Source organism: Vidua macroura, chromosome 12 (assembly GCF_024509145.1).
Source record: "Vidua macroura isolate BioBank_ID:100142 chromosome 12, ASM2450914v1, whole genome shotgun sequence".
In the NCBI taxonomy this organism is placed as follows: Eukaryota; Metazoa; Chordata; class Aves; order Passeriformes; family Viduidae; genus Vidua; species Vidua macroura.
In genome coordinates this window covers 14,917,598-14,945,160 of record NC_071582.1, presented here as the reverse complement: position 1 = coordinate 14,945,160, position 27,563 = coordinate 14,917,598, and the positions used below count along the sequence as shown (strand labels likewise).

Genomic DNA, 27,563 nt, shown 5'->3' with positions numbered 1-27,563 from the left:
CCCTGATGAGATAAACTGAATATCCTACCTGGAAAAGGCTTTTCAAGGAAGTGTCCTTTGATAGTTTGGTTGGCAGAGCCCAGCTGGTTGGTAGCCACAATCGTGTAGTTGCCATTGTTGTAGTGAGTGGGTTTGTTGAAGAGCAGACAACCCTCAGACACTTCCCCTTGTTGGTAAAACTCCATGCGGATGATCTCTGTCTCCCGGAGGACCTGGCCATTGTGCAGCCAGTGAAGGGTGGGAGCTGGGTTCCCATGCACTGCAAATGCAATGCAGTGGTCCATGTGTAGCACCGGCTCCTCCAGGGTAAGGATGCGAGGGGGATCTAGCAGAGAGAAACATGGCAGGCTCACAGCAACCTCCACCCAACGTCACCACTCTGCACCACGGAAACCAAGAGCATTGAAAACCTCCAAAATCACTTGTTCCTTCTACTCTTCCCATGGATGTCTGTAAAGAAGCAGCGCTGTCATGAGAACCACTCCACCCTCCCTCAAAGGAGGGTCTGAGCCACGGCCAGGCCTCTTGGCCTTCCAAACAGGGGTATAAATAAAAGACAGGGATGGAAATTTCACCAGCCCAGATACAATTAAGCTTAAACTGTCCTGTCCACACATCTACTGCTGCTCTCCTTCCCCCAAGGGATCCCAGGGAGACTGCCTGTCCCCATTAAGGAGAACACAGTGACGTAGCACTGTTACATTACATTACAGATGTGCAAGGTGCCCGTGGGAGGTCTCCAGTCACACCAAGCAATTCTGGATTGCATAGCTGTGGAAGCAAACATCCCTCAGAGACTGTCTGTCCTTGGGGGCTTTGACTGCCTGAATATCCCAAAGGAGTTCTCACTCGCCGAACAGCCTCCAGGGGTGTTTTAATTAGAGGGAGTAGAGTGGGAGAGGGATAAGAAAAGCAGAAACTCCACCTGCAATTTATTGCATATGCATTGTCTTCCCCTTGGGACACAGCGAGCATTCAAATGTTGCTCTGCTATAGCTTCTGAAACCCCATTTACAACGCCTACACCTAAGGTCCCAAACCCCAAGGCTAGCAAGGTCTTAACCAGAAGAACAAGTTTTGTGCAAAGATACGTGACACAATGATTTATGTTTTCCCTAAAACTCTCCTTTTCCTGCTACCATCCAGCTGCAAAGACAATCCATTTGGCATCCACGAGGAAGAAAACCAACATACCAAATTTGACCCATCTTTATGAAAAAAGACAGTGAATTTTTATGTCAGTGAGGCTGACAAAGGAGAAAAAGGTGCAAAGCTGGTTGGAGCTCAGCAAAATTCTCCCACCAGAGCCCATCTACCCTGAACCACACAGTCGTGTCCCAGCCACCCTCTTTCGTTCGCAAGCCCGCATGTGGCTTGTTCACATCTTCCTGGCAAGGGGATTCAAAACAGGCAGCCACCTACATGCACAAACCCAGATCTTTTCAGTGTAAAATTACAGCCTGAGCGATGGCTCTGTTCAACAAGAGCAAGGGTAGCAGAAACTGTCAGCAGCTTAGAGGATTTCACGGGTGAAAATAGGCATGGGCATAGTGCTGTTTAAGGGGTGGAGGAACAGATGCTTAAACTCCGTGCAAAAAACACCCATCTGCTGACCAGTCAGCTCTGAGCTGGGCTGAACTTTAATTACCTCCATCCTTCAATCCATCAATAGCACTTATTGGAAGGAAGATGAAAGTAGTAAAGCATCACACAGCATGAATGGGTTGACCAAGAGTAGCCAGAATCCCACAAGGGTCTCTGCTCTACATGTCAAGGTTGAGGTGGGGGACATTTTCAAACTACAGAGTAAGGGCAAATATTACAGACACAGCAAAACATAGCAAATCTCAGCTGCTTGAGACCACAAAGCTGTGTAAACTTCCTTTTAAGGTCAGGGTTTTGTTATATTAGAAAGCACAAAGAAAGTTGAGCTACTTGCAGATAAAAGTGAATAGTTCAAATTTGATACATGCACATTTATATGACATTTGCAGTTTAACTTTGTAGGATCTGACCCGAGAGGAAGTCTTAACATCCCTGAAATTAGTGTCAAGTTTTAAACTGTCTTTAGCAAGGGTGCCATTGAACCTCTCACATAGCAACAGGAAAGAAACTTTGCTTTTGTTAAGAGATTTTTACTCCCTGTATGGCTTTCCTTTAGTCTGTTGAATCTTCCAAGACACAGGCAGGAAACTCCCACCACTGTGACACTGCTGTTCCTTCCCTGCTCTTGTGCTCATTTCTGGATCAATGGAGGCATCAGGAAAGCAAAATTATTGACATTTGAGAGGGAGAGCTGTGTGAGGATCCACGTCCAGCTCACTGTGCTCAGCTCCTCCTAATCTTCACCCACAAAACCAGTACGACACAAGTAGCAAGTGGCCGTGCATTCAAACAGCTCCCAGGGCAGCCCCTCCGGGCTCTGTATGGACAAGGTCTCTCCACTGGTACTTACAGTAGACAGTGAGCAGCACACTGGCATTGCTCATCCCCACCACGTTCTCAGCAATGCAGGTAAGCAGGAATCCATTGTCCTCGCTGGTGACATTCACCAAGGTCAAGTTGATGGCATGAACATTGGTCCAGTTGAGGTTGGTCTAAAAAACCCAGAGAGAAATACAGACAAAAATTGGTATCTGGTGGCCCCTTTCCTCCCCTCTACCACCCCCAGAAAAGGAGGATGACAGTTTTTGTGTGAGGAGGTCTCCAAAATCCAAAGACACCTGGGATCTGGGTGAAGGGAGGTATTTCCTCACCTGATCAAACACACCACATCTTGTAAGACGAAATACAAGGAAGGGGAGAGCCATGGCCTTGTAGCACTGATAAACACAGCCAGCCTCTAGAAAATCTTACTATAGCTGTTGCAAACAGGTAGTTTCACTGGAGTTCCATCAGAGGACACATGAGTTAATTCAATCAGGGAGCACTGAGGCTCTCTCATCTTCACTTTCTGGCCATACAGAGGAAATGTTTTGCTCCCTTCTGGAAGCCCCCAGCTTCTCACGTGGATAGAGCATGGCTTCAGCTTTCCTTTGGATACAACAATTTCTCTTTTCTCATACCATCTACCTGACTCTCTGCCCTGCATGCACGGACCTGGGAAACCGTGGGGGTCACTTTGCTCTTGCCACACTGGGCACAGGCAGCACTGAGGTGTCGCAGCCCCTACCTGGTGGGTGTTGATGGAGTGGAGTTCAGCCACTGTCCAGTCCACGTCCGGCAGCGGCGATCCTGAGCCATTGCAGGTGATGACGGCGTTCTCCCCTTCCCGCACCGTCAGGTTCACGTGGCTCACACTGATCTCGGGGAGGTCTAGAGGAGCCAAAAAAAAACTGCTCAGGTGTGGGGCAGAATTTTCTACAGCCAGCCACAGGAAGTGTGTGGACCCAGATCCCACCAAGCTGCTTTCCAAATCAGCCTCCAGCACCCCGAGATGAGTAGCATGAGGCAACAGAATGGCCTTGCCCTACCAAGAAAAGGAGGGGTGTTGGAGACAGGGGAAAATGCGGGCACTAGAGATGTGCCAGCTGAGCAGACCCTCTCATTAGCTTTGAATCCAAAAGCTGCTGTCCAGTTCTGGCCACTCTTCCTCTCACACAACCCTCATACCCATCTCTCTACTCCCACAGAAGCTGCTCACGAGGGCAGTCACCTGGGATGAGAAAACTGTTTGTACTGGGAGAGGATCCAAGGCATCTCCACCCCCAGAGACAAGGCACAGAGCACTCAGCATTCCAGGTGAAGAAAGTGTCCCTCTAATTTATAACAATCAAGAAAAGATGACCAAGGATGTGTCCTCATATTAACTGCAGCTCTCCTAATAGAAGGTGCCCTTGTTCTTCCTCGGTGGTAGCAGAGGGATTCACTGATTTATGGTGGCTCTGATTTACACCAGTCCCTTGCTTGCTGCCACAGGTACCAAATATCCTTGTGATGTGAAACAAGACAGTGCTGGTTGCAAGAAGGCCAAAGAGTCTTCTTGAATAGGGGAAGTTTTCAGAGGCAAATTGAGTAAGCAGGGCAGGAGGAACTGACCAGTGGTCCCATCCCACCAGAGAGCAGCAGCATCCATCGTGCCAAGGCAAAGTCATGGATGAGGACACACACACCCTTTCATGGCCATCAGAGAGTGGCAGCAGGAAGGAAGGAGCATTGTACTGATTAGGGTGATGTCAGAAGAAAGCAAGCAGCAGTCAAAACCTGGCAAAGCTGCATAGGTGGCAGGAATAGTGGAGAGGGAGATGGGAAGGACAATGTATGGTCTTCTCCAGGCTGAGCTGGTATCAAACATGGCCACACCTAGCCATGCCTGCCCTCAGCACAAAGGACAAGGATAAATCAACATCCCTGGAGTCTTAAAGCTTGAACAGAAAGATTCTTCTTGAGGAAAGCAGACCACTGTGGCTCCCTACCCTTCCAGGAGTTTGCATGGTCAGAGGAGATGCTTACGCTGCACACCAGCACATTTTTGCTCCCAAATCAGCACCCTGCTGTCCCCTGCAGTCTAATGCCACCACTGATGGAGCCATCTCTCCTCTTGTCCCTGATCCCTAAGGATTTTTTTTGGTTGCTGTTTAATCCTTGCGGCTTATTCATCCCATGTGGGGCGGAAATTACAGCACTCTCAAATCTTTTTAGTTCATCCACACAAAGGCACATTTTGGCCAATTTCCAGAGCTTAAAGGGACAGGGTGAACTTGGAAAAAAAAAAAACCTAACCAACAAAACAACAAAAAAACCAAGTCATGCAAATTCAAACGTGTGTGCTGTTTGTCTACTACTGCTACAAGTAACAAGCCCAAATCCCTAGTACAGAGGATGATTATATTAAAAAAAAAAATCTGGTTTTCCTCCTTTTTTCAGCTTGTGAGTTTGACAGCTGCTTGTGTACAGACAATTTAATTGCTCTGTGGAAGGTACATCTCTTTTTCCTTACTCTGCAAGGGATGCTTTCCAGTAATAGCAATAGCAGAGCAAAACCTGACACCAAACAGGCAGTTGATGTGTGAACAAGGTGAAGGAAAAAGGGATAACTATTGAACATGCCTCATGTTGCTCCTGGGGCCGCTGGACTCTTTTAAACATCAGCAGGAAATAGAAAGAGATATAAAGTCACTTCTGGCTCTTCCCTACAGATATGGGATTTCAATTGAAAAATAAAACAAAAGAAAATGAATAGAGACATGTATTTCCTAAGAGTAATTATAAAAGATTCTGTGTCAGGGTCTTTTAACAATATGCTGCTTCTAGGATTCGTTAGGCACAGGAAAATCTACATGAAACAGCTCTTTTCAAGACATCACACAGACTCACTACAGACACTTTGACAAGCAGCAGCATTGCAGTGAAAAAAATGCCCCAAATCACCCAATATCTTTCATATGCACATTAATAGCAGCCTCACATTTACCCAGATATTCTATTTTTAATCTACAAACTATCCCAGCCAGCTTCAACCTCCTTGTTCTCAACCACATGGTAAGATCCTGCTACATCATGTTCCTGAACCTGAGGTGCTGGATTGGACAGGAATTCCTCCTGGCCTCCCTCGTGTCCAGCCCAGGGATCCTTACCACACTGGGTGATGTTCATCTCCTTCAAAGTGATGATGGCTGCATCCATGGTCATGCAGTAGAGATCCTGGTACTGCAGGTTTGCCTCGCTCTTCTCCTGCCAGAGCTGGATCCAGCGGATGTCGCAGCTGCAGTTAAAAAGGTTCCTCTCTAGTCTCCTGCGGGCAGAGAGAGGTGAGAGAGGATGGTGGGATGGGGAAGGATGAGCAGAGCTGTCACCTGGCTCTGGGACCCCCAAGGAGGACAGCCACCATGCATGTGTAAGAGCTAAAGTAGAACTTTCTCTGCGTTATCCACCTGGGGTCTTCTGGCACTTATTATTGCTGTCCCTGCCACAGTCACACATCCATGCGTTCTCACAGTCTCCTTCATGAGTGCACACAAGGTTTTGCATCTCCCAGGGCAGCACACAGACGCAGTCACTGTCTCTCACCACAAGATCTGCAGTGCTGTGGCTTGGCCCCACTGTCACCCAGACACCCAAAGGAGTCACCCTCAGCAAAGGAGCAGACAGCTCTCTACTGCCCTAAAATATTGATTTACACCTTCAAATCCCGCTTCAGCAGTGGTCCTAGACTCTGCTGGGCAAAGCACAGTCCCCACAAGCACTCAGAGAAGCTGGCAGCCCTTCTCCCAAGTTCCTTGTTCAAACACAGGTTCCTGGTGACCCAGAACACAAGCTAATGTGCAGGGGAACATGCATTTTAATCAAATCAATCAGCACTGTACTGAGACCCTGCTGACCTGGCCAGGAGAAATGGAGAAAAGCACTGCCTTTAATGTACTTCATTTAAACCACACTTACACATAGTTTATATACCAGGAATGTTTATTATAATTGATTTTCCAACCTATTAACCATTTCATTTACATTTTTAAAGCTCTGCAGTTGTCTGTGGGCATGAAAGAAGGCCAAGTCCCAGCAGGGAGAATAGCCCAGTGCTCAGTCAGGACTGAGCTACCAAGGCTGGCTGCAATAATTTGAGCAAAGCTAGGAGTTACAACCTGAACAAACAAAATATCGCCCCATACAACTGTAAAGCAAAGAAAGTTGGGATCAGTAGAGCCAGTAATGCCAAAGATAAGCTCAGTCACCCCCCGAAGCAGAAGGGTACCTCCAAAGGTCAAACCATTGTTTCATGTGATATCTAGATCCCCCCATCATACAGGGGAAAGCTTTTTTCCTGCTCTGTACCACATGTTACTGCAAAATTCATGCTTGCTTTTACAAAATTAATTTCACCGACTAACAGGATTTGGAAACAACCTTCCAAACATCTGCAGCTGCTGTTTTGTCAATACAGTGCTGCAAAAGGAAGAACTGAAGGGGTCTTCTGGTAGCACCCAGGGTTCCTTAATCAGAACCCTGATGATGCCACTTTGCATTTTCAAATACATCAAGATGTCATCTGACCTTTTTTTTCAGAGCAAACACTGAGTTAAGCTTCACTCTGTGGCTTTTCATTAGTTCATTTCTTTCCCACCAAAAGCACATAAACCTCTGTGACACAGGTACAAGGCTCAGACAAGCAACTCAAAGGCCAAAGCACTAAATTTAACAGACCAGAGCAGATTAGCACAGTGATTTGAGTGATGAGACACTCCCTGCGTGCTCTGACAGGTACTGCCAGAGCTTTGCACAGGCTTTACATCCTCTTCTACACAGCCATGAATCTCCCTCTCAGGAGCCCCAGAATTACTGATGCCAATAGGACATGGGGTGGCAAGTGGGTAAGGGCAGGTCAGGTAACTGGGGATGTACCCTGGGACCTGGCAGGGAGCTGGGGGAGCTCAGATGCAATGGGGGAGAAATTCTGCTCTGCTGCAAATATCCTCACAAAACGAGGCTGCTGGGAGAGCTGCTGTCCTAGCACTTAAGGGCAGCTCTGTAAGTAATAGACAGCAGCTTTCCCGGCCCATTGTTAATTCATGAAGGGCCATGAATAATACAGGAGCCAGGAGCTTCAGGGCAGAACTTCCCCACAGCCTGCCCCAACACCAGCAGTGTAACTCGCTCTAATCAAGACCCCCAGAGGGGCTTTTGCACAAATTAACTCCCATCAGGGGCTGGATGTGCTGAGTGCCATGGGCAGCTGGCACAGCTCTTCGGATAGAAAGGGTACATGTGTGCACCTATTGTCCCTAACATGCATTGCTAAAGCAGTCCTAACATACAGAAAATATCCTTTCCTCCTTGCCTGGTGCCTGCCTTGCCATGCCAGCCAGCCCCCCAGAGAGGTGCATAGGGAATTCCACACTCACATTATCCTAAACCCACCCAAAAACCTGGACTTTCAATTCTCTCCTCAGACCCCTTCCCTTGCAGGGACCATTAGGAGATGCAGCTGCTTTCAACTCTTCCTCTCACTCTTCTGTAACACACCTCCACTACCTACAACCCTCTGCTTGTGGACATAAATGCACCTTCTCTTCCTGCAAGAAGAAGCACCTTGGGGGCCACAGGGTGCCCTTTGGACAAAACACATTGTTGGACCAGAGCACACTGCCACGTGCTGCAGACCAAGGGTGCAGCAGCACCCCAGTGAGAATTAAGGCAAGGGGCCTTTTGCGGGACACATCCAACACAACTTACTCCTGGAATGAACAAACAAACCCAAAGGGCATTTTTGCACGCAGGCTGAAATTGTTGCCAAGTTGTGCTTGGCTGCAGGCACTCAGGAGCTGTGCACACCCCCACACCTTCTCCAGCCCTCCTTAAAACAGAAAATGCCTGTGAGAAATAGCAAATATCACAGCTGCAAGGGAGCTGGGCTCTCTGCACAAGCAGAGCTGCCCTGTCACTCAAGGAGTTCATCCAAAAAGGGACTGAACCTGCACCTGAGACATCCACCAGCACCACAAGCAGAGAGTGATAGTAGGGTGTACTCAGGGCATAAACCCTTCCCTAAACAGGCACACTATGTTTGGGAAAGAGGAAAATTGTGGGAATCATGCCATGAGCTGCCATTTGATGGGACAATGACCCATCAAAACTGAAACCCTAGACCCCTGCAGGCATCAAGTCAACTTGTCAACAATACTGATACTGCTGGTGCCTGGTTGAGCCCAGCTTTGCTCCCTGCAGAGAGCTGCACCCACTGTCTCCCAAAACTGCCTGGACAGCCTTCACCAGGGTGGACCAGTGTGGGAGACAGATGCCATCAACACTCCAATGTGTTCTGGAACAGACAGGAACTTCACACACACAAGCAGTTTTTTTCCAGACTAGGCAGCTAAATGAGACACATGCCCTGTCCCATGCCTCCCCACTCATCAGCTAAAGCAAAGCTGTCTGCAGCTAAAACCTCTCAGAGGGCAGCAGAGATCCTTGCCACACTTCTCCTGTCTGTTTCAATTCACATAAAATTCCCGCCAAGGTTTCATGCTCTTACAATTAAAATGCTCTTCCTACCTTGGGACTGAGGCCACTTCCCTAAGCTTGAGAAGCAAAGAGCACGCAGCAGAGAGAGAACAAAATCTAATTCTTTTATTCCTATTAATTTCCCAGAACCAGGGTTTCTCTTGGTGGTCCAACCAAAACTGCTATTTCTGAACCCCTGCCAGAAGGGTCTGGGATAGAAAGGGAAGGATTGGGACAGGGAGTGGTGTGTGCTGTCTGACAGCTGGCTCAGCTAATACAGAGAGCAGAGCCACTCTCTGGCCACAGCTCTATTACTGGGACTACCAGTGGTGACAACTTTCAAAGCTGGAGGCACGGACCATGTTAAGTTGGACTCATAACATTAACAGAAATGCTGCTGTGCCCCATCCCCACCAAAGCCTCTTGCTGTAGCATTGCAGAAATGTACTGCAGGGCAACTTGGCAGGGACTGCAGATATTAGAAATGCTGATGGGTCGGGCAGAGCAGCAAGATGTTCAGGACTCCAAGGTTTTATACAACCAAAGACGTAATTGGATCCAGAGTCTTAGGTCTTTCCGGGAAGGAATTTCTTGAAATGTCAGCTCTAAGCTCTCTGAGGATATGACAAAGGAAGCCAAGGACATGACAGAGGAAACCAGCTGTGACTTCTGGATAAGAAAGGCTCTAAGTCCAACATTTTTGAGCTGTTGCTTGTGTCAGATGCTTCCCTGCACACACTCAGCTTCAGACTTAGGAGAGTTGTGCACTCATTAGCCTGAGCCCTGCTGGTCAAGGTCAGCCCATGCCATGGGAATTAGGGCTGGAGTTACTGGAAACAATTCCAAGTCTTGTTTCTGGCCAGAACGAGCAAGAGATAATACTCTCTGGAAGTGTGCCTCATTTTTGCCATCCTTTCTTCAGTGAGTCAGCAGGGAAAAATCTCAGCTCTGTTGAACAAGAAATTCTTCTTTAAAGCATTACCGCGTTCATGAGGCTGCAACGCCTTGGATGCAGCCAAGCAGCAATTTCAAGCCCCAGGTTGCCATCCACCTGCCCAGTACTCTTCTGATCTTTACTCCTCATTGTTCACTGTGAGTGGCTTTGTCAGGTCTCGTGTTCCCTGGCAATCTCCATGTCACACTCAGGTGTAGTTCCTCTCGTCCCAACAGTCTCCTGGAGACAATCCTCCCACTGCTTCCCTCACCACATGCTCCACTGCTCCGAGCTGCCTCGTTGTAAAGTCACGGTTTTGGCTTGGATGACTTTCCTTCCTCTGGACCCATGATTTCCTGATAGCACAGGGGCACTGGAATTCAGTATAAGGCATCTCTGGTGAGCCTCTGCACCCACTTGTTCCACCAACCCTCCACACAGACATAGCCCTCTGGAGAAGAGACTCTGGCCAGCTTCTCTGTGTCGCTGGAGTCTTCTGGCCTCTCCACTGCTGTGCACAAATGCTGCTGCTCAGTCTTCCTCAGGATAGCTGGCTCTGCATCAGCCTCTGCTGCTCACCACCTTCTTCCTTTCCAGAGAGTTTTGGGCTCAATTTCAAGTCCTTGCCTGATGTCAATCTGCAACTCCCTTTCTAGCTTTCACCAGTGTTTCACACTCGCTTTATGTGGGCCATGTATTCCGTCTCCTTCCCAGGTTCTGGAAGCCTCCTTGGAGCTCAGTGTGCCAAAAAACTGTCTCTTACTCACCCATCCTCTGCATTTCTAAAAAAAAAGAAAATACAGTATTTCCCACTTTTGTGGATCCATTAGTAATTTCTCCCCAACTTGGAGATCCGCTCTTCTTCACCAACAGGTCCCATCATTCTAGCAGTCAGGACCACAACCCCCTCACAGCAGATAACTGAGTTTACCTTAATTTCCAACATCTTTATGTGAATGATTATTCAGAGCCCATAGCTCAGGCTACACCTCTGTGTTGCCTTCTTTCCAACAATTCCAAGGTTCAGCATGGACCCAGGAAGGACGCTGCAGGCACATCCCCCTGCCCCTTAGAAACTGACATCCCAGTGGACATCCAATAAAATATCCTTCTCCTGTTGTGTTTGTGGAACAGCTTCACCACATTATTGTGGTAATCTCCATCCTAGCCGTGCTTATGTGGATGAAGGGTCCTTAGTTACTCAGAGGGGAACATTTGTCAGAAAGCACCTAAAGCAATTCTTTAGAAAAAATGAACTTGCCCAGGCTCTTAGTCCAGCCCAGCCAATAGCAAGGCAGTCCCTGTGGGTAGGCACATTTGTAGGTCTAAATTGCTCACTGGAGCTGGTGCCAGAGGTTGTTTGCCAAGACCCCTTTCACAGCCTGGAGCAGGAGAGGTTCAGCTGAGGCTCCTGCCCCACACGATGCCAAGCCTCCCTGTGGGACACCACGAACAACACACACAATATCAGTTCTGCTTTCCCACCCCCCCCATGGCTTCCTACCAACCAGCCCTGTGATCTCCCGCATTTCTTTGTGCACTTCTTTGGTTCATTGGGGTTTGTTATCTCCAAGAAAGCTTCTCTGAGCACAGCTCCAACTGGAGCCAAGTAATTCAGCTCCTTCCTGCTTGCCAAGCTGCAGAGTGCTGGCCCCAAGTGACTCTGCTGACAACATCCAAAGCCACCCCAAGCACAACTCCCTGCCAGGATCATCATATCAGGACAGCACAGATGTATTCATCAGGTGAAATACCCTTTGCTGCCCAAAAAGCAGCTTCTCAATTCCCTTTGTGCTGGGCACTGGTCTTTTGAGCCCAGCTGGAGCTGGCAGACCTGGGATGTGCCTGAAGAAACAAAATATGACCAAATGAAGCAAAAGCACATAAAAACGAGCCCCTTTGGAAGTATTCCCATTAATCTGCAGGCTCACCATTACCCCAGGCCCTGCGAGTGCCTCCAGCTCAGGACTGCAGTCCCATTTGCTCTTCCACACTTGGGTCTCTCTTGGGTAACAACCATCAATCTGAGTTTTGCCAGACAGTGCAATGACAATAAGTAAAGGTCTAAGAATACAAATGACTCATGCTATTAAACTTGAAACCCGAGCCAGGCTTGAAAAATATTTAGAGCTGTAATCAGCAAGGAGACAAATTCTGAATTCAGCATTTTAGCTCTGCAAGCCAAATTTCCCCATTAGAAGGGCGTTTCTCCATTTTCTAATATCACTATTAGTATTTTTCATTTAACAATTTGACAGAAATAAAATACACTGCAGTAACACCAGTGATAACACACTTACTCCCACTTGAAAGACTGTCTTTATTCTTTCATAAGTCACTTCTAGCTTACAGCTCTATTGATCATCAGTGAGGATGAATGGAGCTTCCCAGGATCCTCTGGGACAAATCCTACATATATATTTTTTTATACCCACCAAACAACTATTCCTAAAATTCAACAAAACAGGTCATCAGGGCAACGTTCCATTGATTTCGTGTCCACTTATTCTTCAAGCACGATGCTGAATGCTCTATCAATAATTCAGCAGGCTGAAGGCCACCAGTGCCCCAGGAGACACAACTATCTCATCATCTCCCACATCAGAGCTGGGAGGTGTCTCCATTGCTAGAGAGAAAGAGAATCATGGGCCTAAAAAGCAGGGGTGTCCCGTAAAGCATGTGCACCAACTAAAGAAGAGCAGTTAGCCCTACCCTGCGACAGATGAGAGCAAGTGTTTGAAGAGATTCACTCAAAATCTGGCCTAGTAAGTATTTCTAATGCGCTCCCAGAGTTAGTCAACCATTTACTACTCCAAGCATGACTTGTTCATCATCCCGACATTAATTAGCCAGCTGCTGTGAAGTTAAAAGAGAAGCAGTTCTGCTCTGGTGCTCCCATACCCAGGAAAGCTTCCCAAGGATGTTGCTGCCCACTGGAGTTTTAGGTAATTATTTGCTGGCTTCAAAATAACTCTATTTGGAAATCGTTCCTCCTCTCAGACTCCTGTCTTTTCCCAGGAGATACCCCCAGGGTGGGACTTACAGTTCAAAGAGTCGCAGTGTCTGGAAGAGTTGCCATGACAGAGTGGTGAGCCGGTTCCCGGAGAGGTCTCTGAAAATTAAGGGAAAGAAAAAAATATAAAGTAGTCACTGTAAATAATTCTTCCTGCACATGGCCCTACCACCTCCACAGAGCTCCTCGATGGGGAGGCTGTCAAGCAGTTTAGAAACCAAGTTCAGATTCCATAATGAGAGATTTTAATGAGGACAAACTCAAATTAAAGTTTCTCTTTTTTTTTTTTTCTTTTTAAATGGGGAAAAACGATTTATATCCTGATGCAATGTTAAGGAAAAAAAAAAATCCAATGTCTGATTCTTGCCCATGAATCTGGAGTTCAACCAACCATAAGCAAAAAGAACAAGTCTAATTTCAGAACTTGAACAAAAAATTAAGCACAAACCTCACGTTAAAAATAGTAACAGCCAGGTTCAAATGACAGCACGATGATTACCCAAGGTGTTATCATATGATCTGCAGTAGCTGTGCATTCCAGGTGTCCCAGAATGGCTGTGTGCTGCTTGCACCCAGGGGTACCCCTGCTACAGCAGCCAACAGCTCCCCATCCCTCTCTCCATCTGCCCAAACTTGCAAAAACATAAATCTCATCTACCTGGGAGAGCTTTGCAACCCAGCAGACATCTTCTCTTTAGCTGAAAGCCAGAGAGGATGAAAGAATGTAAAAGGAACTGAATTAATAAAAACAAGAGGAAGAAATGTGTCTGGAGCAGGGTGAGCAGAAGGAGAACAGCCCCTGGTTTCTAACAGCCCAAAAGGATGGTAATGAAACACGTTCTGTTCTGGCCAGCCTTCCCAGGGACACCTGATCAGCCTGAGAGCCACCAACCAAGTGACCAACCCATGGGTGAGTGAGCAGAGGAACAGGTGATCACAAGTTCTGGGAGAACCACAAATGTCCAATCTCTTTGCTGGCCTCCAGATCACACAGGAGGTGCTGCCTCACCAAATCCATCCTTCACCAAATCCATCCCTGCTGTGAGCCACAGGCAGGCAGGGCAGCCCCTCTGCCTCAGCTCAACAGAGGCATCAATCACCTGAGGTTCATTCAGCTCTGGGATGGCCAAATAGGAGGTATGACCCAAGGCAGTCCAGTTGTGCAGGGCTCAGCCCCCAAACCCCATTTGATTTGCAAATAAGTGCTAAAACCAAGAGAGCAAACTCCTGAATGGCTCCTGCTGGCACAGGTCTGATGCACGAGGATTTGGGATGGCAGATTCATTTCTTCCCTTACATTGGGTTTCAGCAAGGGAAAAGCAATTCTGGTCCTGTCCCACCTGCGTAGAACTCTGCAATTAGGAGTGGGGAAGCTGCTCACAAAGCAAAGCATTGTCCCAAAGGCTCTCCACGAGCCTGGCACGAGAACAAGCCCAAACACAATGATGGCACAGTGCTGCCTTTTTAAATTCTGGCTCTGCTTCACATCAGACTATCCCGCTGTGGGAACCACAGCAAACCACAGGTACCTCATTTCACATGACTGTGATCCCACCATTCCCACGTCTGTAGACAAACTGCTTCCAGCCTCTGATAAAGGTGGCAAAAATGGCAGGTAAAGCTAAGCAGGGGGGAAGAAAAATATTACAAGACTCCCTCCTTTATCCACCCCAGAGCACTGACCACCTGGAAATTTTGCAAAGACAGATGAAAAGTGGGAGGGGAAGGAGCAACTCACTGTTACTGAAAAGTGAGACAGTAAACTCCCTCCCCCAGCCCAGGGAGAAGAAGGAAGCGTAAAGGGGATGCATGAGAGACAGCAAGATGTGGGAGAGAGGCAGAAATGCAGAGGAGGGAGTGAATCTCGCTGGAATGTCCTTTCTCAAAGGTCATGTTTTGCTACATTAGGCAGAAATGTCAAGAGAAAATTGGATTCTGAAAGAGAAGAGAAAAAACAACAGGCTTTCCACGCAAATAAGGGAATCAAAAATAGCATGATCGTGTTATTACAATTTAGGACACAGAGATGGAGAAAGGATACATCCTCACTAATGCAAGGGGCTTTGCCAGGCAGATGTGCTCCGCTTCTCAACTCCCACAGTGCCTGGAAACCAACTCCTACCTCCTCCTCCCTCCCCAGACAATAACCCACAGCAAGCATTAGGGACAGAGAAGATGGCTCTTCCCTTGCACACATCTGGTCAGAGACTTTGTTCTTAAAGGGCAAAGCCAGGGTTTGATCTGACCTGACCATCAACTTCTGCAGGGCTGGTCAGGGGGACACACACCCACGGCTCCATTTCAGATCAGCCTGGACACACACAGGGAGGAGCACGTCTGTCACTGGAAACAGACACCTTGGGTACTCCAAAACATCACAAAGGTCCTTCCTCAGGCTCAGAGACAGACCTCAGCACAGAGACCGAAAGGAGCTGCACACAAACACACATTAAAAATACACCACTTCGGTCACAAAAACTCCAAAGGTCAGAGATGCCAGCACTGGGATTCCACATACAAAAGGGTACAGCTACTGACTTGTGCTGCAGAAAATAGAGCTCCTCCAGAGAAACTTCACTGCACAGCAGTGATTTCTCCCCAGAACAGATCCATCCCACATGCTGGATGGGACAGGTTTCCTGGGGAAGGGAGCATGTGATTCTGTAATTAGAGATGGAATCACAGTGCATGCACAGAAGGAGATTAGATTATGGCTCCACAGGTAAGGCTCTGAGCTCCAGCACTTTGTAACTCCTGTTTGGTGTTTGCAAGGTTCCTCACAGTCACAAACCTCAGCTGCACACACCAAGTTTCCCAGTGTTCTGTACAGCATAAATGGGGAGGTTTGGGGAAAATCAAGGTACTCACATCCAGAACTAGTCCTCTCACAGCTCCAAATCAAGGCCTCTCAAAGGCCCATTCTGCCTTCCTGCAGCATTTCCAAGCCTGTTGCCACCTCCAAATCCCTGTTACAGGCGTGACAAGAACCCCATCATCCAATGCTGTGGTTGGGCAGTGCCAGCTTCTCTCCTCCCTAACCCATTTCCTTCTCCCTCCTAGCTGGCTGAATCGCACTACTCATTGCTCTCCAACTACTCCCAAGTATTTCTTAGCCTCAATTTCCTTATCCATGCCCAAATTTCCTATGATCATCCCCACTTTTACACCCTCCCACACCAACATCAGTGTCCCAAGAAGAGCTGATACTCCTCTCCCTTACTCATTCCTGAACATCCTTTGCAAAACTTCTCCCCTCCAACTGGACCAAGAGCTATTCTGCTGACCTAAAATGTCCCTGAGCAAAACCAAGTCTTCCAAGCAAAATCTGCCCTTTGACAAGATTTCTTTCCTTCCACAAAAGGAGGATGCAAATGTTCTGTAACAGCAGCATCACCAGCATTTTTCTAGCTTGAACAAAACAGCTTTTTCCCAACCTCCCTTCTACCACTTCAAACATTTGAGAAAGCACTTATGTGAAGCTAGAAAGAAATAAGAAAAAATAGAATCAGCCAGGAGCAGATACCCAAAACAGAAAACTTCAGTCTGAGCGATTAAAATCTGGCAGAATTATAGGAAAGTGGAAGCAGTCCTGTAGCAGTGTGCCAGACAACCTTTATAACAGCCTATGCATCAGTTCCACCTGTAACAAAATACAGCACATTACACATCAAGGAAACACAGGCAGAAGGAAGCAAAATGCCTTCCCTGCATTTTTCTCAGCAATGAACAGGAGCCTGTCTCTCCCAGGACAGATCTGCCATCAGCACTCCTGGAACATATTCAAAGTGCTTCCTTGCCATGGGACATTTTCTCCATCACTCACAAGATGCTCTTTTCCATGGAGACAGCCTCTAGAAGTAGCTGCCAGGGTGCTTTTTGCCTCCAAAAGGAGTTGCGTAGGGAGAGGGGGTTGGAGAGAGCTCACCTGGACCAGGTCCAGGGCAGAACCACCCAACCCACCCCTGGCTCAGGCTCAACTCCACTGCACAGCCCTCCTGCTGCAGCAGCTGTGCTCCCAAGGCGCCTACTCCTGTCCCAGCAGCACCTCTCTGCAGGCTGTTACCATGGAGTGACAGCTAAATCCCAGTTCCTGCTCTCTCCCTCCATCCTCCTCCTCCATTTCAGGGGGGAACACGTCGTGTCCCGCACACTCACCCACGGCTCCCGCAGGCACTGCCAAGACCCTGCTGGGCCGACAAGGAGGGGAGGTGACCTTTGCCATTTTGTCACAGCATGAGTGACAGATGGGGCCGTGGAGTGCCCCATGGAGTCCTGAACGAGCTCCTGGGGTTAAAAAAGGGATGGGTGAAGGTGGAACAAAGAGGGGTTCAGATCCATGCAGACCAGAACAAGTGGACTTTAATGCAAGAGGAGACAGCATTTTTTTCTTTTCCCTTAATTACCCAGCAGCCAGAAGTGTTTCCACTATTAAAGCCATTTTTATTCAGCTAAATTAAGCCAGTTGCCTCATTAATGACACCAACAAGCAGGAGCCCCTGTAATTAAACTGTAAGTTATTTTATGCAGTTCAGCTCAACGCAATGGCAGAAACGCTGCTGCTGGGGAGGGACCCTGTGCACCTGTCCCTCCTCCACGCAGCTCCATCCTCCACTTGCCCTTGTTTCCAAGCTGACACATTTATTTCTGCATGGGAGAAGTTTTTCACACATTTTAATAACATGGTGCCACTATGAAAATCCTGACTGGGAGGGATTAACTTCCCAGAGCAGCTGGGGCTAAGGGAGCATGAGCCAGTGCCTGGCAGCAATGTGAGGAGAGATGCACATCCTCAGCTGTGGTCCCCAGTGCTGGATATGCTGGTGGCACTGCATGTGACTCCCTTGCTATTTGGGCACAACAGGTGCCTCCCATCATCTCACAGCTCACTGCAGCCTTAGCTGGGTGCTGGTGGCCACAGGAGAGGAGAATGTCACAGCCTCACATGCTGCTATAGGGGCAGCTCCATTCAGGCTTGCTTATCCCTGCCAGATAACTCCAATGACCTCTAAAAGCACTGTTACACTCCCCATCACCCTCCCTGCCTTCCCCTTCCCCCTCCCTCCTCTTCCTGTTTAGTAAGCAGCTTTGTTCATTAGGGGAAAAAATGTACTGTCCTCCCTTAATGAATGTGCTAAAATTACCCCAACAAGTCCCAGAAGCTGTGGCAGGACAGGCCTCCCCACTAATCAGGCTCTGCAAATACTAGACTCGACTGGAATCTCCAATAGCTCAGCCAGCACCAAGTCCCAGCAGGACACGTTTGAGACAGCCTGGAAAAGGACTGGGCACTGCCAAGTGCGTGCAAGCCTCGCATACCCGGAAAGCAGAGTGAGCAGAACAGGATGTGCCATTAGACTGGTCAGCCTGAGACTTCATCGCTGCCAGGAGTTCTCCTGGATTTGCTCCCTGTGCAGGCTCAGCACCAGGACACATATATTGGTGCTGTGGAGGAGTGAGACAATTAACAGAGGTCCTCAGCCATGGTCTGGCATTACCTACAGCTCAGTTCTGCTCCTCAAGCAACAACCCAGCAACCCCCAGGGCTTTTCTGACCCCAAACATAGCAGAACCAAAAAGTCTTCAAGGTTCAATCTTCCTTTGTGTGCTTGGGCAGCAAAACTATATCCTTTCTCCAGTCCACAGGTTCAGTCCTGTACCTTGTAAGGCATGTGTCATGACAATCATCTCACTCCCCACAAATTATTTCTTGTTCTAGGGCTAGAGTCAGAATCTGCAATAATTTCCCAAACTCAGAGTACCCTGCACCAGAGAGGAGAGAGGCACCATGGTGGGTGACACATAAGAAGACATCCTGCCATTCCACATGCACACCACTGCTCCTGGAGGTGTGGTACTGGAGCAAGGAGCCACCAAGCCCTCTGCATTTCTCAGTTGCAGGTCTCTGATTTTCAAACTCACACCAAAACAGGGCTGAGGGAGGCAGAAGGGGCTGGCCTCCTGCATTGTTCTTTAAACAAAAACATTAAAAAACAAAAGCTGCAGAGCAAGTGGGAAGGCATTAAGGCACCACACCTCTGTCACGGGGCTCCCACAGCAGCACATTTGCCCCACACCTCTCCTCCCACAGTGCCTCTGCAGTGCAGCAGCCACGTCCTGCTGCTGCCTTCAACCCAGCATTTATTTTAAAGGCCATCTCCTACCCAATGACACTTGCACACCCTCCAAGTCATCTCTTCTGAGGCATCTCCCAGCTGCACAAAGCTTTGTTCAGAGACAAATCACCCCTCAGAGTTGATTGCTGCTCACAGTTTCAGTTCAGCCCACGGTACAGATGGGAAGGCGTCACCAGATGCGGGTCACACTGTCCCCTGTGCTTCGAGGCAGAGCAGATGCAGGGATCTGGCCCTCTGCACTACACTCATCTCGCCCTTGTGTGCAGTTTCCATTTCTCTTCTCCAAAGACATCTGGACTCTCAGAGGACTTGAGGAAAGGTTAAAAGCTGGGTCAGCCCTGCAGTTGCTTTCCCTTTGCCTGCCAGCTTCCCTGCAGGGCAGAGTCCAGCAGCATCCACAGAATTGGCCAGTCTTCTGCTCAAGGAAAAGAAAAACCAACTTGCAACAGGCAACAGCCTTCGCCCATAGCTGCCCTCCTGCAGCCAAAAGGTCCTCAGGGCTTCACTGCCCCTACCTCATCTCCTCTGTCCCAAACTGCAGCAATTCCAGATCCATTAGACTGAAATATTACCGTACAGTGGCTTTCCTTCTGCTTTGGCATGCAGAAGTAATACTGGAGATGAGTGCTGGCTGAGGACAAGGGTTGCCAGCTGCCAGCTCCTGCAAGGGGCTGGGTGTATCCAACCCTGTTTGCTTCAAACTGCATTGTTCTTCAAGCTGGGAACAGAGAACAACCGGGGAATGCCTCCTGCTCACGGGTTTCCAGTGAACCCAGAGCCAACGCGATGGCCCTGCGTGAGGGAAGAGCTCAGAGCTGTGGCAAAGCACAGCTTTGGGGATGGCATGGGAAGGACAGCGATGCCCACAGGGCATTTCCCAGCATCTCTGAGTACACTGTAATTGGACTTTGATCATATTAGAGTTTTTTTTCCAACTTTAATTATACTATGAACATCCTTGAAGCAATAGGGACAGGTGCTCATCAGAGGTACCACCCAGCTGGGAGGTCACTCCAAATGTCCAGGCACACACTGGGAGAGGTGGACAAGATCTGGGAGGTCACTCCAAATGTCCAGGCACACACTGGGAGAGGTGGACAAGATCTGGGAGGTCACTCCAAATGTCCAGGCACACACTGGGAGAGGTGGACAAGATCCACACAAGAGCCTCAATGTCGGCTCATTGAGCACAGATGTTCCAGGACAGGTTCTGGTCCTCCCTCTTCTTCCTGAACGAGGACTGTGATCTCAGCTGTTAGAGGGCTCTTGCATTAAATTTATATTAAAAAAAAAAAAAATTCAAATATCTCCACCTACTTGGATGCCCAGAAATCAATAAGCCTTGAATAACCTCGAAGGGGTTAGCAAAGAGAAAACTAACATCTGGGCCAGAGCCCCAATTTTCCTGACTCAAGGTGGAGTCCCAGAGGCTGGGGTGCACTAGGATGGTACCAAGAGCTCTGCAGAACCTCTGAAGGAAGGAAGGGGTATAAATACAAAACTATATATATATCTCCAGCAATAGCAAAACAACAGGGCATACGGCAGGCTAAGCTCTCAGCAGACTCTGCTAAATGGTTTCCAATTAATTAACTGATTACATGATAGAACAGAAGGGGATTCAAGTGAGTGCTGTTGACCTTTAAGAATAATTAATATCATCAGGATAGCAAAACTCGTCCAAGAAAAATAATTAGGAAGATTCTAATATTGCCTCCAAAGCCACATCGAAAGGGGTGAGGAAGGTTCTGGTTAATTTAGAGGCACATTTCCCACGTATTTCCTAGGAAACCCATTTCTCCCTTACACTTGCTTCCACCCGCAGATCTCCCACACACACGTGCTTCTTCCCTACCCCAGTCAGTCCTCCCCCTCCTCTCCAGATCCATTTCCCTGTCACCTCTCCTACACCCCATCCCCCTTTCCGCTCTCCATTTCTTCCCTAAAGACTCTTTGCTCCAATCTCTTGTTGTAACCTTCTCTCTCCAGCCTGGCCCCTGTCCCTGACACAGACTCATCCCATCCCCTGCTCCTCTTTGGCCAGCCCAGAGTTCCACTCTCTGCCTTCCTGAACCTCAGGAAGAAGCCCTGGTCCCTCCCCATGACACCAATCCACTTTTTATCTCCAGTCAGCACTGGCACCTTCATAGACTGACAGAAGGCAAGCACTACATGTCATCCCAAAAAAAACCCTTCCCTGCTTTTCCTCAGCAGTCAAATCCATCACAGAGGCTGGCCTGGGAAGCAGATGTAAGAGATGCACAGCAACAGGAAGAAGATGGGAAACTCGTGAATCCCATTACACCTCAGCAAGCACATGAATGCTCCCATCTCACTATATTTTCCTTGCTTCTCCTTTCCCAGTTTGCTTGGTCCCAGTGTCATGCGTGGGAGAGGGGTTGGAAAGCCATTGAGCCAAGCAGGAACTGTAGTGCTGAGCTTCTCAGGGAAGGTAGCCTGAACACACTGGGAGCAAGGTTACATGAGCAGCCAACATTTCTTGTGAGGGAAGTGCAAAAAAGCCAGCCCTGGAATGAAACCCACCTTTGCAGCGAATAAATAAATTTCCTCTGCTGCTTACTATCATTAAAACTTCTGTGGCTTGACACTTCACTAAATTATAGATAAAAGGAAAAATGATCTTCCTGGGCTCTGAAAAGCAGGGTGCTGCCAGAGCCCTGTGTTTACAGCAGCTAATGAAAAGAAAGCCTGCCATTAGGCAAGGAACAGAGCTACCTGCACCCCCAGCATTGGGAGCAGCAGCTGGGCACCACGAGGGACCAGAGCTGGGGACAGGCAGGGAGGCAGCACAGGGAGGTGCACATGGGGGAACTGAAGGGCCCATGCCATCAGCCAGCAGAGATGGCAGCTGCCACCTCCCATGCTGTGCGGAGCCTCCTGGCCGCAGCAGGAGGTGAGGCTGACATGCTCCAGCTATGCCTCGTCAGATGACAAGAAAAACAGTCAGCTTAGGAGACAGACAGCACTGAGCAGGACCTGCCTCACGCCAGGCTGCTGCCTCCCCCCAGTGTCCATGGGGTGGGCATGGGGAGCAGGGAGACAGCAGGTGCCTTGGACACACATGAGCATGGGCACAGGAGCACCTCTGCCCAAAAACCTGTTTGCAGCACCTGAGCACACAGGGAGGAATCGTGCTCTGAGCCGTGGCCTGCAGCCACACCTGAGCCGTGGCACGATGTGCCTCCTGACAGCCCAAGGAATGCTTGGCTGAGGGGAGCAGGGAACTGGTGGTGACTTAATCCAGCCAGTGAAGCCTGCTTGCTGCACTCCACACTTACAACCACTCCAAAAGCAGAAACACGCTTTGCCTTTGACAGTTAACTCTGTCAAAATAAACAGGGATGTCTGCACACAAAAGTTACATTTTACCCATTCTTCTCAATACAGTATGTACTTAAAAAGAAGTATCTTTTGCTGGTCACTGTGAGGAATATTTTCAAATGAAAAGAGTAATCACCACAAAGCACCGAGTGCTTCAGAGTGCAGCAGGCATTCCTTCATTATTCTGAGACAGCAAATTACCCACAATTAACAACACGCACAACTGGATACAGCAAACATTTAGCCAAAGCCCACGGATTGTGGTTGCAGCAAGGTTGGATGGCAGATGTCCTAGAGAACTACTCATGTGAGAAACCCCCAGACAGCAGCTGGGTAGTGGTACTGCAAAACAAATCCATTCACACGGCAGAACACAGTCAGTGCCAGGAATCACTGCAGCTCAGAAACTTAGTATCCACAGAATCTTAGAGGGGGTTGGGTTGGAAGAGACCTTGGAGATCACATTGTTCCAAACCCCTTTCACCAGGACAGGCTGCTCAGAGACCCATCCAGCCTGGCCTTGAACACTTCCAGGGATATTGCAGGTATTGCAGCTGTCAAAGAGGCAGCTGGGCAGGCTGGCTGCACAGCAGGTGAGATGGAAGAAAAAAGACACTGCTGGCAGTGAAACCAGCCTGGGCACCCCACAGGCAAGCTCCCACCCCATGCCTTGAAACAGCTTGAAGCTGCAGCCAGGACAGCACAGGCTGGGGCTGAAAGGTGAAGGAGTTTGTTCCAAGAGAAGGGCAGAAGAGGCAGGGGGCAAACCGCAGGCTGGGCTGGGAGGTCAAGGAAGGCTCCAGCACCGCAGGGAGCTGGGTCAGAGGCCGGGCGGCTGCAGGGAGCGGAACGAGCGCGGGAGGGACGGGAGGAGCCGCCGGCCCTGTCCGTGGTGCTGAAGCGCGGCCCCGCGGGGCAGCGGGCACGGCCCCAGCCCGGGCACCAGCACAGCGCCCGGGAGAGCAGCCTCGGGAATGCCCAAGCGTGGCTTCAGGCGTGCTGCAGGACAACAGGCACGAAACACGGTCACCCTCAGGCAGCAGCACGGCTAAAGACACGGTCACCCACAGCTCCCCGGGGAGACACACCTCTGGCTCTCACTGGCAGCCCTCTAAAACATCCCACAGTCTCTCGCATCCAATGTAATTCACAACTCATCCCTTCCCAAATACAAATAAAGGGAGGGGTTGGTGGGAAACTCCACCCTTTGACCAGTATTCCAATAAAATTTTATAATTCCAATAAAACTCACAACTGCCTAACTTATGACATTTAAATTCCTGCCTTGCCACACACCATCATGAATTAATGTCCCATCATTCATGCCCTGTCGTATCTTATTGCTCAAATACCATATGATTTTAATGTTTCTATATTTCTGCCCTGGTGCTTATTGCCAGTATATCAAAAAGGGAAAACCAGCCCTGTAATCATACTGTTAGTAAACCAGGATCATGGAAAGAAAAATCCCAGGATCCCAGGACAGATAACTTCTGTGGTCACTTAACTTCCACTCATCCTGCCATGACTGTCCATTTCCCCAGCAGCTTTCAAGGAGGTTTCCATGTCCCCAGGTAGGGTTCCTCTTCCCTCTGCAGCCCCTCTCACACTGGCACAGGCAGGTAAGAAATGCTTTGCAGCACAGGGGAGGAAGCAAGAGGAACAGTCAGAGGCTCTTTCTGGAGCCCCTCCACGCTGCAGTGACCTCAGAAGCCTAGAAACAAGATCCATTCCTTGTCATGCCCAAATCTCCAGAAATCAGCTCAATTTGTGCTACTGGTGGTCTCAGATGTGGTGAGCTTTAACCAAGGTACAACTACATCTCATTTTCAGGATCACATCCAAGAGAAATGTTGCACCTCTCTTTGAGGAGAAGCTCACCACAAGATATCCATCAGGCCATTGTTGCACAGCAAAGGCTTGGTCAGAGGTTGACTCCCCCAAACCTACCAACTTGTCTGAAGTTCATATTTTACTCCAATCTTGTAGGAAAAAAAAAAAAAACAAACCTCAAATGAAAACAAAGCAAACAAACAAACACCTCTCAAACAAACAAACAAAAAAACCACAACATACAACAAACCTCACATCATTGTAGGAACAGCTTCATTTTAAACATTCCCAGCATCGTCTGCAGACTTTTTTAAAGATTGGATGTGAAAAACTGGACCTTTTCAAACACCACTGCTGCCCATTTCACATGTCAGTCAAAAGACAATTGATCAAATTTCAGAAAGGGAAATAACTCTCACAATGTAACTGGAAAGATCATCTCAACATTTCAAAGGAAGGAAGGAGAGACAAACCCACAGCAAAATCCTGAGGACCCAGGTTCCAGAGTGGCAGACATTACATAAGAATCAAAGTATGCAAAACTTACTTGTGACAGAGTTATTGTACCTGATCTTACATTGCAACAGCATCCCACAACTCAAGGCCAAGTTTCATTAGAAATCATACAAAGTGTTACGCCTCAAATAGATCAAATAAAAGCACAGAAAATAAATGTTATTCCAGGTTTTAAGATGGGGAACTGAAGCAGGACAAGTCTTGGCACAAAGCATGAAGTGCTTGAGTTGGAAACTCTCTCTCAGGTCCCACTAGAGTACATCAGTCACAAACTCACTGCTCTCCCTTCTATCACAGTACAATAAACCCTCTCCACAGCCAAGCAAGGCAGCCTGCAGCCAGGAATGAGTTACCCAGCCCTCTGAATGCAGGTCAAATGATTTCAACCCAGCCTGAAGGGAAGCCACAGTCCTGCAGGGAACTGGTCTCTCCTCTGGCCTTGTGCACAATGGCTGGTAAAATGCAGGACCTACCTCTGCCACTGCAGCAAAAGGAGAAGCTGCAGTTAGCTGCTTATCAGTCACCTGCGGCAGGAAACGGGGAATAAACATGCCATCAAACCCCTGCTGCCGATTAGCATATCAGCAAGGACCTGCACTACACTGGCATCCAGGGGACAAAGCAGATGGGGAGCAAAGCAGGAAAGTTTATGGAAGCAGAGGAGATGTTACAGCTGTTTATTTTAGTGGCTGTGCTGTAGGCATGCCCAGAATTTTATAGGGCTGGAGACATATGGGGGAAAATGCCCCCCCTAAGTTAATTGCAGCACAGTGATTTGATCTTGGAAGGGGCTGGAGCAGCAACATCCTTAGAGTACAAATGGGAATCAAAAGGTAGCCAAGCTGCTGCCTGCTTAGGGATAGTAAAGGAATATTCACCTAATAGATCTTAAAGGCTGTTTAAATCTTTCTCATAGTTTTTATTTTGCCCATATTCACAGAGAAATTTAACTCTTATTTAGGAAATGCAAAACGAAACACATTAAACTATCAAGAAGGTGGTTTAGGTAAATGCATTTTGCTCCACCTTCCCAGTGAACTAAGAGCTCACCCCCTGTCATACACTGTGCCCAGCTGGTACACACAGCCTCGTGAGGCTGCATTGGTTCAGGAGCAGGGATGGGAAATCGAGGCCAATTAAGACACAACACTTTGGGTTAGGAGCAGACTGCCAGGATGGGTATGACAGCAGTGCAGTGGTGGAAGGACAAAGCAGGAAGAAACCAGCAGGAAGGAGGAGGGAGGCTCATAGTACATCCAGAATCAAGTGGAGGGTTGCAGGCAGGCACAGGGCCTGAAGCTGGTTATGGAATGGAGCAAAACAGAGAGAGTTTGACCCTGATTCATATCTAAGAATGGCTCTTTCAGAGCAAGACAACAGATTATTAACACTGAGCAGGGGAAAGTGACCCTCAAGGCATGACTGAGAGGAAACAGTGTTCCACTTGGAATAATTCAGCATCTGATTATTTGTTTATTTATTTAGTGTAAGATCTCAGTCAAGCTCCCAGACACACAGAGCAAAGAAAGTGAAGCTTGCCAGCCTTGCAGAGGGTGGCCTGCAGTCCTCTGAAAGCACACAGGCCTCAATTTTTGGAGTGCTACGAGTCCTATCCTGACACAGCACTGAAGAGGGCAGAGGGTAACTCACCAACTTCATACTACCTCAGCCCCCTGAATTTTCAGGGGATGCAGCCATGTGTTTTTCTTGTAACATAACTCTGGGAATCCCCATGCCAGAGCTACAAACTACATTCAATACCAAGGTACCAGTTCATCTGACACTACACAACTGCCTTGAACCAAACCAGAGCACTGAAGCCAACCCCATCCTCAGAAAACACCACAACCTACAAAGGACATTCTGAGAAGCTCCAGACTAATCACAGCTCAAATTTGCCCACGAAAAGAAGGCCAGGGATCATCCAGCTCAGTCTTTCAACAGTCAAAGCATGTCCCTGCAGCATTCCTGCCTGCACCTTCCAGTCCTCATTTATTCCCCAGTCCTCATTCTGGGGAGAAAGAGACCAACGTGATCACACAGATAAAAACACCTGGGAAGCCGGTCATCTGACCACACCATACTCAAAAAAAAACAATTACACACAGCATGAACCAGCCCAGGGTCTCCATCTTTAAGACCTTTGGGTGAAGACTGGAAGGGAAAGCTTGATTTTCAACCCTGTCCTCACCCTGGCAGGCAGCACCGAGAGAGTGCTTTTTGATAGAAGCTGTGTCTGAGCTAGCCCACAAACTAATTTTGAGCATGTATAAACCTCTGGAAGACAGTTTAAGAAGAGCCTCTGATGCAGACAGAAATGGTAATTATTAATTTTCTAAATAGAAATCTGACTACTTAAGCCTTATTTAAAAGCATGCTTGTCCCTGTAATTACACAGCCTTAATTTGTTTTCTTTACTACACAATAAATAAGGTGTGCACAATTACCTCTGCAAATACAAGGCAGTGCCTCCTGACTGGCTGGTTGAGTACGCAGCAGCCCAGGAAAACATTCCGAGGGAATCACAGCCTCTTAAGTACCCGCTCCCAGGAAAGGGTGGCTCAGGCGCTGCAAATATCAACTTGTCTGGCTGTAGGCACAGCCTGCTGGGACCCTGCTCTGCTGCATGCACAGCTCTACTGTCCAACACCCAGTGCAAGTGCACCAGTGCCTGGTGCACCATGAAACTCGGTTCTGCTGTGGAGTTCCCAGTGCCTAATGAGGAACACGTTAATGTGAATTCTTCCCCACAACGCACTGCAACAACTTCTCTTTACTCTGCCTCTGCCTGGTTTCATTACATGTGTAGGAAGTTGATAACCTCCCGACTTGTAACCCTCTATCAAGTTCAAAT

At 48.4% G+C, this 27,563-nt stretch overlaps 1 protein-coding gene across 4 annotated transcripts in view; it reads right to left on the bottom strand.

Annotated features, from left to right (window-relative positions):
• The window catches only part of NTRK3 (neurotrophic receptor tyrosine kinase 3), a 202,864-nt gene that overhangs the window by 136,763 nt on the left and 38,538 nt on the right, over positions 1 to 27,563 (bottom strand). For all 4 annotated transcript variants that reach the window (XM_053988106.1, XM_053988107.1, XM_053988109.1 and 1 more), the window contains exons 4-8: positions 12,915 to 12,983; positions 5,577 to 5,734; positions 3,173 to 3,315; positions 2,456 to 2,597; positions 29 to 325 (exon numbers count right to left, since the gene is read on the bottom strand). In XM_053988106.1, the coding sequence (XP_053844081.1) occupies positions 29 to 325; positions 2,456 to 2,597; positions 3,173 to 3,315; positions 5,577 to 5,734; positions 12,915 to 12,983 (809 nt within the window). The remainder of the gene's footprint in view (positions 1 to 28; positions 326 to 2,455; positions 2,598 to 3,172; positions 3,316 to 5,576; positions 5,735 to 12,914; positions 12,984 to 27,563) is intronic.